The following is a 12943-nucleotide window of genomic DNA, read 5'->3' on the forward strand; positions in this document are numbered from 1 at the left end:
TGGATCTTGACCTCATCACGACTAACACATGTCCAAATGATTGCAGATTCTGCATTCGCCCAGCCTCCCTCTGAATCAGAAGACCACCACAGTGTCAGACCACATAGCCCCTCCTCACATTGCCCAGCATCCCCGAATGGCCATCCAAAACCCCTCGGGGACACATTAAGACCAAAGGAACCCCCTTCTCCAGCTGTCTACCCAGACAAGGCCCGGGGGCCTGGTGAGGGACCGATCTCTAAGAGGAGCTCTAGCCTGCTGAACAGCTTGCGGCCCCCACTCCCCCTGCAGGCTAAAGAGGGCCTTCACAGCGTCAATGGACGCACCAAACCCTGGGACAGCTTCACCCCGGAGGAATTTGCTCAGCAGTTCCACGAATCTGTGCTTCAGTCCACTCAGAAGGCTCTGCAGAAACATAAAGGTAAGAAGCACAAGTCATGGTCATAGAGGTATCTTTGTGACTAATGGACGAAAATCAGAAAATCTGTGAAAACTGCCCATAAGTTTCTTAGAGCCCAATGTGAAGTCTTCAAATTGTTTGCTTGGTCCAACCAAAAGTCCAAAACCTGTCAAAAAGTCAAGAGTCAAATTAATTGGAAACTATTTGATGATTTACATCTTTTTTTGCCAAAAATTCACTGCTTCCAGCCTCTCAAATGTGAAGATTAGCTGGTTTTCTTGGGCTTCCATGATATTAAATTGAATATCTTTGGATTCTAGATTGTTGGTTAGACAAAACAAGCAATTTAAAGAAATCATCTTTGGCTCAAAGAAATCAGGATGGACATTTTCACTATTTTCTAATATTTAATAGATTAAACAAGAACTTAATTGAGAAAATCATGGAAATACTAATTAGTTGCAGCCCTAGATTAATCAACTAATCCTTTCGCCACTAATAAAATGAATAAAAATGGATTAAACATGATGATCCGTTCTTCTCTCCCATCTTTGTCCTAAAGGCGGAGCCACAGGGATGTCTGAATCCTCTCACCTCCAGGAGTCCTCCGTTCACTACAACATTCCAGAGCTTCAGAGCGCGCCTGGCCGGCCACCTCAGCCGCATTCACAGTCTCACTCTAATACACATTCATTTGCCCATCCACTCACACACACTCACCCTCAGCCCAACGGGCAGCACTTCACCGTACCCCTACACCGGGAGGCCTCAGGGACGAGGGAGGACCTGTCTGGTCCAGAGGATGAGGAGGAGGAAGAGGAAGAGGAGGAAGAAGAGGCTCCAACTTCCAAGTGGCAGGGGATTGAATCTATATTTGAAGCTTATCAGGAATATGTTGAAGGTAAGCAGCCACATTGAATATGCAGTGATTATACAGCTGCTGCTGCTGCTAGAAAATCTCATACATCTGCTGTTTTATGGCTCTTCTGCTTCATATCATATGTAGGTTTTATAACTGCTGCCTCTGTAAAAGCCTTTCATATTTCATTATATAGTGCCATAATTTACTTTGTTCCTGGAAAAATTTTGTTTTTGAGACAAAAACAACATTGTAAAGCAATAATGTACGTATTGTATTGTTTGGTGGTTGGTGTCAATGCAAATGAACGGACTTGATTTATACCAGTTGTTGTAGCGTTCTCTCGTCACTAGAGGGTGGTAGTGCAAATAAATTTTTAATCAGATATGTAGACAAAATAGGCTGAACAGACATCTAATCAATCCTAGCCTTTACCATCTCACTATAATTTATAACCGTAAAGCATGAAGACATGCATCTATAGAAGCTGTTGCTCTGCTCTTTATTTGTGGTAGATCAGCCTTGTAGCATCTGTTCAGATAGCACATGATCTTGATTTTACAAAGGAGTCAGAGTTCACTGCCCTCAGTCTTGCCTTTTTTCCTCTAACCCTCAACTCTGTTTTCTCTTTCCTCCCCATTTTCTCTCACTCGGTGTCCCCCAGAGCAAAGTTTGGAGCGACAAGTGTTGCAGAACCAGTGTCGAAGACTAGAAGCTCAAAACTACAACCTCAGTCTGACTGCTGAGCAGCTGTCTCATAGCATGGGGGTAAGACACACACACTGCTGGTGTTACTGTGGCTGTGACTTCATGAGCTCTGATCTGTTTTCTTTGTATATTGTCTCTTATACTCGGGAACAATTATTGGTTGGATGCACAAGATGTGATTTCATGTGTGCCTCCTCACACACTTTGCATTATCTTTAAGCCCCCCCCCCAATTCTTTTTTTGTCCTTCATAATATATACTCTACTGTATGTACACAAGGTGAACAAAATAGGGTTCAAACAAGCCAAAGTGCATCAATTGTGAGTTTCACAAAAAGTTCGAAAGCTTATAATGTGGCAAGAGAAGCAGTCCTGAAAATCATGAAAACATACATTATCCTAAACATTAAGTACTGGGGGTCAGGAGGTACCCCACTGTCTAGACATTTTGCTTGAAATATTTCCTTAATCCAAGGTGATAATGTTTCCATATAAACTGCTAATTAAATTCAATAATGGTTTCATGGACACCAGGAAAAAGTGAATGTTCATCCTTGGCTTCCCAAGTCTTCAGATCTCAACATCACTGAGCCTGAAAAATGATTAAATATCTCATCCAGCTCAGGATATGAATGACAGCAATCCAAAGCATCACACTATTCTTTATTCTTCTGACATTGTGTTTTCCCCTTTATTTTGTCCAACCCTTGAATTTATGTCTAGTACCTGAGCTCACCCTCTCATTGTCGTGTTGAGTGTGAGTGTTTTTGTGTTAACTTAGTATTTTGTGTCTTCCCTCCCTGCTACCCTGGCTGTGTAGGAGCTGATGTCCCAGAGACAGAAGCTGGCAGTGGAAAGGGAGAAGCTGCAAGCAGAGCTGGAGCACTTCAGGAAGTGTTTGACGCTGCCACAGACACACTGGCCGAGAGGAGGCCATTACAAGGGCTACCCTCCCAGGTGACCCCGACATGCCCACCTGATGGCCCCCAGGCCTCCAGCCACCTCCCCTTTCAGACTGACACCCAGAGTTTATTTTTCATGGCCTGGTCCACATGGCTCCATGGAGGAGAATATGGCTGGCTAGATAAGATGAATGGATGAATGAATGAACTGAATGAATGGATAGATGGATGTTAGATGAATGCACAGCAGACAGGACCATACAGTGAAGGACAGGCAGTCTTTGGATTGTGGCCAGCCAGGGACTGCGCCACAAGCCACTAATGTGTGCCAATGTAGCCAACCACGAGATCAGTGAGAGTGTGGGGCAGGAGCACCTGAAGATCAACTCACACACAAAAATACACACACATGCACCTGCTTTGCACACATTCTTCAGTCCCTGCTGCTCTATTGTTCAGTCTCTGCATCCCTCACCGCCACAGCCACACAGACAATCCTGCCAATGAGGGAGCAGCTACCCCAGGAGGGGTGTCGTCAAGAGACTTTGAACGCTCCAAATCTCCAAACGAATGCTTCTGGCCAGTCGAGACTGATTTTATCACAGCGGCCACAAGAGCTTTTGAACTGGAAATGCACTTAAGAATAAAAGCTGAAGAACTACCTGGTGGTACTGTGTTACAACAAAGAACTGTTCAAATTAGAGAAGAACTTAGAAAATGCACATTTTTGGAAAGAATTAAGGAAATGTTTTATTTCGAAATAGAAAATTTGAGAATAAGAATTTTAAAAGGTGCTTCAGCCTTGTATTGTACATAATATGAAGACTTAAAAGAATTTTGTATGTTTTTATTACTTTAATCATTGTTCTTTTAAAAGAAAAAGCCTGCCATTTTTATATGTTTATGCTTTTGGGTTGGAAAAGAAAGCCTTGCTTTTAGTGTTTGTACTGCTGCTGGCCAGAACAGCTCATTTTGAGACATTTAACAGAGTGAGAGAAAACAGGACACACTCCTCGTCTTACTCTTTCCTGGCACTGCGCAGCTGAGACCCAGCCACAGCCACCTCCTCTGGCCTCTGAGATCAGCAAAGCTTACTTAGAGGTCCTGTTAGACATGGCTCCTGCCCTCTCATCCACCTTCCTTTCACAGCAACATGTGTCCGCCTGTTTTAACGCCCATTTCAACAACTCCTCTGTTCAGCTCCTCTCAAAATGTTTCACTGCTGCTGGCTTTGACTAGTTAGCTTGTGAAACTCTCATACAGACACCAGTTGAGATCCACAGTGACAGTTTTTTTTTTTTGTTTTTTTTTACTTTGGTCACTTGACTTACTTGACTATTTTGTATAGACATGAAGAGTCTTTAAAAGCAGCCAGCTGATGTAACTGGTTCTTAATGCTTTATCCTACCATTGGACCTTCACTTCACTTTCTATGATATTATACAGCATCAGACTCAAAAAACACAACGGTTTGCATAAAGTTACGCCTTACAAGATCAAGCCCTTATCAGCAGCCATGAGAGGATATAGTGCCAAACTGAAAAACAAACAGTAGCATTTTGGATTCTTAATTTTAAATTAAGTTGCAATTAATTAGCCAAAAAAAAAAAATTGAACCAGAATGGCCATCTTCCACTGCTGAACACCTTTGACCACACACATTATCCTTCCTGCTGTTCCTAGTTTTTTAGGACCCTAATTATCCAAAGTTGCCAACGTGTTATAAAGAACATCTGGAAATCACACAAATAGAAGATTCAAACTGGGCATTTCATAGTTCATATAAAATCAGATAGGTTTGCTTTCCCTGGCCTCATACCTGTTTACAACCTCTGTCTGCCACCTCATCCTCATCTTATTTTGATTTTCTACCCTGTAACTCATGTCTCCTCATATGGTTGTAGGTGCAATTGGAATATCCAAAATAAAAACCTACAAGGTGTATAGATCATTGAATTGAATTGAAGGGGTTTGACTCAAGCTGCACGAATTATGATTGGTTGGTCTGAAAAGGAGTGAGGAATATCAGTTAAAAAAAGTTAAAAGAATACATTTTTAAAATGTGCAAGAACTTAATGTATAAAAATAGCTAAGACTGAAGCACAACTACTCCCCATATACAGTATATGAATTACAAGTGCCTCAAAATTTTGGGAGCATGTGAATGAGTTGCAGTTGCCCACATGAGCATCCTACACATAACATCAGTGATCAGGGACTTGTTGCTATATGCAACAAGCAGTATGACATTTTATCAAATCAACTTGTCTCACCCCTTTCAAATGTGTTCAAGTTAAGAAGAGCTGACACAGAATTCCTTTATCTAAATGCATTTAGAAAAAAAAAAAAATCGTTCAACCTTTTTTTATAATTGAGGCCCAAGCCAGTTAAGAGGATTAGAGGGATACAGAGCGTACTCGTTTTCACAGAGTAAAGGGGAGCCAGGAGTTGGTTTATAAGGGAGCATGCACGCTGAGCGAAGCCGCCAATGAGCTGAGGAGGAAGGTGCAGTACAGTGAGCCCCTTACGCAGCCTCCCTGTCTCCAACCCATGCACGCCCATGCAATAGCCCCATTACTCAGTGGAGGATGTCTAGATGCTGTGAAAATCCTGTTTTTAAAATGTACTTGTTTGAATTCATTGTAATGTAATATATTCTTTGTTGAATGTAGTAATTAGGTATTTATGAATATATGGCTGTGATTTCAGACAAAAAAGAAAATAAAATATTTCAAAAATGTTAAATATCATTTTTGTCTGTGGGTACTGGGAGGGTAGAACACCAAAATCATACATGTATGTTGAACTAATACATAAAATACATACAGACCATTATTCCTGAACTATTCCCTGTAAAGACTCTTCATACATTATATCACATGTCCTTCCATGCCAAGATGTGTATTTTAGGTTTTAGAAATAGTTTATTCATTGCTCTCTGACCTCAGAGCTGGAGTTGGTCCAAGGATGCAGCGCTGCAGCTCTCCACTCCTAAATATTAAGGATGGGTCAAATGAAGTGCAAGTTTCCTTACAGGAACCTAAAGTGTGACTAAGATTAGATTTTCACAAATGTTATGAAAATAAAATCAGGAATCCTTTGTACTGTTTGCCCTTACAGAACAGTATTACTTCTTTATTTATTTTTGCTTATGTCACTATGACTTGCCCTGTATGCTAAATGTGAAAATCTCAGGTTCGTTTTTCCTTTTCTGTAACATGTTAATATAGCTAGCTAGCCCAGGAAGGAGGTTTGCATAGGCTTTCTTCTACTACAGCTTTGGAACTTAACCTGCACAACACCAGTCACCCAGAACACTGAAATATTCAGAAGTATTACACAAATTATGACAAATCGACACAATAATTAAAAATAATCAAAGATTTTAGGGAAAAAAACATTAGAAAAGAGAATATATTTATTTTGTCACATATTAACACACACAAACATGGTTCACTGTTTAAAGTACAATGAGCATCCTAACTTAACTTATTACATTAAATACAGACATATTTCAAACAGCAGACACATATTAACCCTTGATGCTTTTAATATGTACGGATTAAAGAATGTCTCCCTCAGCAAAAATATAACCCCTTAAAAATGCTGAGTAATTAAGAGCCATTAACAGGAATCTTATGACTCAATTTCAGTCTTTTCGGTGATGGAGAGCGTGGTCAGTCAGCACACACCTCAGTGTGAGGCTGTTACTCCAGCCTTCCCAAACTCCTGGGACTGGAGCTTTAAACCTGTTCAGCAGGCCTTGATCTTGTTAATCAATAGTCCATGAACTGTCCTTTACTGGAACCAGGCTGCAGATTGGAGCGTAGTTTGTACATGCAGTTGAGAGAATCAAGAAGGAACGCTCGTATGGTGTTGATCTCCATCAGAGTCAGGTTGTCCAGCTGTAGAGGAAAGGAACAACGTGAGATGGGAGACATGCTCGGTTTTCAACATAAAAGTAAAAAATATGCTCTTTCTCTAATGAGTGCTGTGAACGCTTGTTCTCAGATCAACTTGTCAACTTAATACGACAGCGAAAATGGAAGAAAAAGAAGCAGTAGCGCCACAAGATGAAGGAATAAAAGGATAATCCCAATTATTTTGCAAGACAATACAACTCTGACTGTTGGTCCTTTTGATTAAGAAACAACACTTTTTCATCACTTGAAGATGCTCTCTGGAGTGGAAAAATATTTCCCAAGCGCTGCATTTTTCCTCAATTTCAGTATCATTACATTTCAATTACAGCACAACTTTTTAACTCACTTCTTAGCAGTAAACAACAACAATTCCTCCAACACAGCAGAGAGACACACAACCAAAGCAGCAGTGGGCATTTGAAATGAGATTATAGAGATATGTAACTATATTGCAAAATATCCCGTTCAGCGTACAGTGTTACCTTGGCATGAGCCTCTTGCTGACTGATGAAGCTGTCGGCAGAGAGGCGGAGTTTGGCAATTCGTGTGTCCCAGATGTCTTTCACCAGCGTACGGATCTCATCTGCTTTAGGGATGTTGTCAGACGCACTACAGAAAACACACAACACATCATGTAAGGTTAGGTAGAGGGCAACACACACAGATTTCAAAGGAACATCTTCACAAACTGTTTAATCACTACAAACACCATCAGAACAATAAGATGAGATGCCCTCTCTCTGCATGGGGTTTTGTATGACTCACTGGTTCAGTAGCAGTTTGGTCAGCTCCATGTAGTAAGGACTGGGAACGGGTGTAAAGGCATCCTCTTTCCTCTCAAGATCTCGCATCTCCTCCAGTTTCTCTGCGCATTAGAGCAAGGTGTCAACAGCAGGCAAGTCACAAACAGTAACCGAATGACCCAAAGTGCCAGACATCAGTATAAATGTCAATAACTCTCAGATGTGCCTGTCATAGAAGGTCCAGTTGCAGTATTTTCAGCATCTTCTGCTAAAGATCTCCAGGCTTTCTCTCTGCATTGCTGGATGATATTATTATGACTCATAAAGGAGGAATGATTTAGGACAAACACTCTGAAGGCTAGCAAATGTCTAGATTTTTGTTAGTGTCAACAACTTGAATGAACCATCTGTGCAGCTAATCCTTATGTGCCATAGATCTCTATGATGAACATGAGAAATGTAGTTTCTCACTAATCCTTCCCAAACTGTACTTCTGCAGCTGCAAACACTCGAACCAAATGTTTATTCATTTGCAGCCGTAAATAGTCTGCAACAAATGCACTGTTTACTGTTGTTTGAGTTCCTAACAACCACAGTAACAAGCTGCTTCAGAAAATGATTTAGCCTTTGAAAACAGGTTAACAAGTACAGTTTCATTTTTTTTTTTTTTTTTTTTTTAAAGATTTACATCTTGAGTAGGAATGTTCTTGGGGCTGGGTCCCAAAGAAAGGGAAGTCAGAGAGTATTGAGACACGGACTAATGTGTTGTTTGGTTTTGTCTTTTCATGGGATTTGTTGACAATAAAACACGGCAGCCTGAAGGTGCCAGCACCCCATTCAGTAATCCCCAAACAAGTCTGAGGACTGTTGAACAATACACTGAACTTTAAACTTTAAAAGAAGAATAACATTAGAACTAAATTGCCTGTGCAAACTAAAGAAAGATCACGTCATTGAACTGCCTACTTCTGATTCTGGATGGATGTCTTTAATCCGATTTTTGCCACAAATCTATACTAATGCAAACATGGAATAAATAATCTCAGGTGATACATTTTTTTTCAGCATTTATGAACTTATTTTTGAGCAGTTGATTTTGTGTATCGGCATGTGAAAGCTGTGAAGATGCAGGATGTGGTTTAACCTCTATCAGAATGCTACTGATAATGATGATAAAAAAAGATTGTTGTGTGGCAAAGCATTAACCAAACAAGCAGAAGTTTATTTTAGGAAATATTAAAGAGAAGTGTTGAGGGAAAAGAATTTAACAGGTTAACTGCTTCAATTTAAGTTTATAGTAATCCTCTAACCTTGAAAAGATCCAATCAACAAAGCCAGTCAGTTGAAATAAGTCAAACATCTGCATGTTTTGCGTATGTGGAGGATTTAAATCTTACCAACTTCCATCCACTCAGGAGGAATAACTCTACATTTCTGTCTCTGTTTCAGGTTGAGAGCCAGCCACACAGGAACATCAACGGGTAGTCCAGGGTTGAAGGGACCCAGGTCGCCCTGAGGCACAAACACACACATTCATGTTATTGTGCAACACAACAACAGTTCACACACCTGACTCTACTGTCATTAGCATGCAGACATTATCATAATGTGTAGATTACAGGTGGTGGTTTGGTTTTACAGTTTTAATTAAAGCTGCAAGCAGCGTTGAACAGGCCCTTGCACCCTTGCGCACGTCGGGCTGCGGCGCAGTCAAAGGGCTTCTGTCACGGGCATGTAGATGTCTTCAGACCCGGGCTATTTTCAGACAGTGCAAGAAGGAGATAAACATCACTTCCTCTGTCCACTATTTTGCCTGCTGCTGGGGCTGCGTTGCTGCAGTTTCATAGGGGGAGCTATTCAGCCAGTTTGCATCACTGACTGAATATTGTCATGTGGACGTGTTCAGGCCGGGACTCTTATCAAACATGCAAAGTTTGGGGCAGAGTGGAGCATTTGCACTAAAGTTATAGCAATTTCCTCTGTCATGGCCAAACATTAAAACTCAACGCCACGCCACACGCTTCAACCATAACTAAATTATAGCATATTAGGCACATAACCACCATCCTCCGCTTCGGACTGTAGACCAAATATTAAATCCTACACATCAATCCTGTCTGTCTAATAAATTCAAAAAAACCCAAAAAACTGCTGCTCCATCCACTTGGCAGGTTCATTAAAGTTTTAATGCTGAGCTCTGGAACTCTAGTCTTCCTCAGTTCTTCCCTCATATATTGTCTTTTTTGACCATACATAGTACAATCTATGCTTGCATGTGTAATAGTTTCCTCAGCCAAGTGGGAAAAAATATGTGCATATATCGACAATCGCCAAAAATGACAGTCAAAAAGTAATCATGTTAAATAACCGTGATGTAAATATTGAGCAAAAATAATTGTGATTATGCTTTTTGCCATAATCAAGCACCTCTAAAGAGAACATAAATTTTAATTTACATACACACACACACAAAGCATTTAAATATGTACGTGATAAACTGTTGTCTTTAATAAACAGTTACTTGAACATTTTTCAGTGTGCTCCTAAATTTCTGTGTGCTCCTAATTTTTTTCATTTAGGAACACAAGTACTCCTCGACAAAAAAGTAAGCATTGAACGCTGCTGTCAGATGTGTAGAGACAATAAGTAACTGCAGCTGGACACAGAAAAATACCCATATATTTGAATGGAGAGTGTGAGTGAACCGCTAGGTGCTCAGGCCCTAATAAAGGAAAAACTGCAGTACAGAGCTACAAATTTTAGTTTTGATTTTATTCTTCTGCAGCACTTTATCACTAAACTGTCACTCTCACTCCATTTTTTCCCTTCCCCTCATAGGTCATCCCCACTACTGAATTATACATATAAGACTCATAATTATTGTAAAATAAATGATAACACCAAACTTCATACAAAGTTTGTATATATTGTACTGTGTGTATATAGACCTTTCTGCTGTATCCTTCAAAAATCTGCTGCATTTAACCGTGACGTCACTTTCTTCCCTCCTTCTCCCTCTCAGCTGGAGAGCAGGATTTCAGAGTAGTCTTCTTATGAAATATCCTCATAAATCCAATGACTATGGCCAAATCTTACAGTAAAAATCATAGTTTAGAAGGAATTTTCGTCGCGAATCCATTGATCCAGGTTTAAAAGTGGTCTGACTTATAGTTTAGACGTCAGACGCCTCAGTTTGGCACAAAGTCCATGCCCAGAGATTGCCTTCCCATCGGTTTATATTGTAAGGTGAGATGTGGCACTCCAACTTTCGGAGCTTACAAAATCTAAACCGTTTGAGTTATTACAAAGTTTTTAATAACTTTTGCTCAGCACAGTGTGATAAGTCATGTATTAAAGTTTGAAGCCGATACCATTAACGCCCTAGATAGATGGCATTTGATCGGGGTCAAAAATTGGCACAAAGTCATACTTTCATTGGTGAATTGAGGACTTCCTGTTGGATTTAGGTCAGGGGTGTCAGCGTATGATTTGTAGGTCTTGTTGAGACGAATACTTGAGTTTTGGTTTGATCTCTCTACGACATTCCTACAAGCGGGGGGGATACTTTTTACATTTTACCAAATTTTTCACCAGACCTGATGTACGTGCCAAATTTGGTGAGTTTTTGAGCATGTTTAGGGGGTCGAATTTAGGGTTGAAGTGGCGGATTAATAAAGAAAGAAAGAAAGAAAGAAGGAAAGAAACAAATAAACAGAACAGATACAAGAGGGTTTCGCCCCTTTGGGGGTCAGGCCCATACAGCCAGGCTAATGTGGCTACCGCCATGTAAAGCTATCAGTATCTGCTCTAAAGCCAACGTTGAAACGTGTAAAGAAACGTTACTTGGTCCAGACAAATACAACCGACTCACTTACCCCGATCAAAAAGATCTTGTCTAGACTGAAATTTGGTATTATCTTCACCATTTCTTTCTCGGCGAGGAACTCAACCTCCGAGGGATCCATAACTGTCTGTTAAACGACGCACAGTTACACTATTTTGTTTCTTCTCCCTCTGTAACCTTACCCTCACATCCACACTGCCAAATGTTCCCGCGCTGCAGGCTGCGTCAAACGACAAGGAAGACACACACACACACGGGAGAGGACGGCGTCGTCATCAACGGGTTACGTGATATCGCGCGAGGGGCACCCTGTAATGTTTTGAGTCGACTTACGACTTATTTCGGTGTCTTTGTATGTAATATTCACACTTAGTACGGCTGGATCTTACGAAAAAAATCTGTATTTCAATTTAATCACTATTTGGTTTCCGCGTTCGGGTCAGATGGGATATGACGACACAGTCCACTCCGTGAATTTTCGTCTTGCCTGGTACGTAAGGAAGAAGCGCGTCTGCGTCACGTGACAGCGCCAACAATTGCCGTTGATATCCACAAGGTGGCGATATTTTTCAGTGATAAAGGTACTCTACTGTGGGTACTTTGCAGTGACATCAAGTAAACATTTGTCATTTCTGCACTTGCGACATCTTGCTTGCTGTAGTTCTCGTAAGTATTTATTTGTTTTACACAGTTAGCTGGCAGAAGCCATACTAAGCAGTTGTGGAAGTATTCAAATTCTTTACTTAAAGCCCCCCACCACTCAAAAATGTATAACAAAAAGTGTCAGATTTAGTTTTTCCACAAAAAAGTTAAATTATCCTGTTAAAATCTTTAAAATGACATCTACTTCTTCTCCCTCATTAAATATTCCAGAATCAAGAAATATGCAAATACATTTCATCTCAAAAGTTTAAGTGCAGGACACAAGATGTTTCTTACTTCACTGTAAAGTCAGTTCTCAGTGTTTGTGCACTGGAAGCTTCAAGTTTCCACGTCACACTTGTGTAAATTAAGTATTGGACCAAAATTAGCTTCCAAACTATTGATGATGTCACAAATCATGCTTGCAGGTCAACCCCTTAAAATCAAATTTTCAATGTGCACAGAGAAACTTTCCACTTCCAGCAGATGAATGTGAAAACAGGCTTCTAGTGTCAAACTCTGCACACACATCAATCTGCACAGTGAAGCTCTAACATTCAACTGTAGGAACAAGAAGAAAAATACAGTTCAGTTAAAGTTGTGTAAATACAAGCATGATTTGTGACTTCACACGTAGCTTGGAGTCCAGTCATGATCCAACATGCAACCTTATACAGGTGTGAACTGAGAATGGACTTCTCAGGGAAGCAGGACACATCTTGTGACTAGTTCTTACACTCTTGAAATGAATATTTGCATATTTAGAAATTGTGGGTTTTTGAATGAGGGAGAAGGAGTTGTAATTTCAGTTGTAATTTCAAGAATCTATAACTAAGTAATTGAAATATTTTTGTGAAGAAAACATTACCAGTGGGTATTTTTGTGTTTTATGTGGTAATGTGTAAACAGTTGTTCAACATGGA

General features: G+C 40.3%; 2 protein-coding genes across 2 annotated transcripts in view; one reads left to right on the plus strand and one right to left on the minus strand.

Moving 5' to 3' along the window:
- The window catches only part of gse1b (Gse1 coiled-coil protein b), a 171041-nt gene extending 166217 nt beyond the window's left edge, over window positions 1-4824 (plus strand). The window contains exons 14-17 of the mRNA XM_042411230.1: window positions 47-421; window positions 963-1301; window positions 1924-2027; window positions 2787-4824. Of these exons, the coding sequence (XP_042267164.1) occupies window positions 47-421; window positions 963-1301; window positions 1924-2027; window positions 2787-2927 (959 nt within the window). The 3' untranslated portion in view covers window positions 2928-4824. The remainder of the gene's footprint in view (window positions 1-46; window positions 422-962; window positions 1302-1923; window positions 2028-2786) is intronic.
- Window positions 4825-6268: 1444 nt separating this feature from the next.
- On the minus strand, window positions 6269-11554 carry gins2 (GINS complex subunit 2). Its single transcript, XM_042410565.1, has 5 exons — window positions 11410-11554; window positions 8932-9046; window positions 7557-7656; window positions 7274-7400; window positions 6269-6773 (listed from the first exon to the last, which is right to left on the minus strand). The coding sequence occupies exons 1-5, from the start codon at window positions 11497-11499 to the stop codon at window positions 6645-6647; spliced, it is 561 nt and encodes a 186-aa protein (XP_042266499.1). The 5' UTR covers window positions 11500-11554; the 3' UTR covers window positions 6269-6644.
- Between the last annotated feature and the right edge of the window lie 1389 nt (window positions 11555-12943).

This window comes from Thunnus maccoyii, chromosome 1 (genome assembly GCF_910596095.1).
Source record: "Thunnus maccoyii chromosome 1, fThuMac1.1, whole genome shotgun sequence".
In the NCBI taxonomy this organism is placed as follows: Eukaryota; Metazoa; Chordata; class Actinopteri; order Scombriformes; family Scombridae; genus Thunnus; species Thunnus maccoyii.

What these genes read in the sequence shown, in the direction of transcription:
- gins2 (XM_042410565.1), bottom strand. Translation starts at nt 11,499, where the DNA reads ATGGATCCCTCGGAGGTTGAGTTCCTCGCCGAGAAAGAAATGGTGAAG. An exon ending in ACCAAACTGCTACTGAACCA is followed by an intron (nt 7,401 to 7,556) that starts GTGAGTCATACA and finishes TGTTTTCTGTAG; the next exon opens with TGCGTCTGACAACATCCCTA. An exon ending in AGCAAGAGGCTCATGCCAAG is followed by an intron (nt 6,774 to 7,273) that starts GTAACACTGTAC and finishes TTTCCTCTACAG; the next exon opens with CTGGACAACCTGACTCTGAT.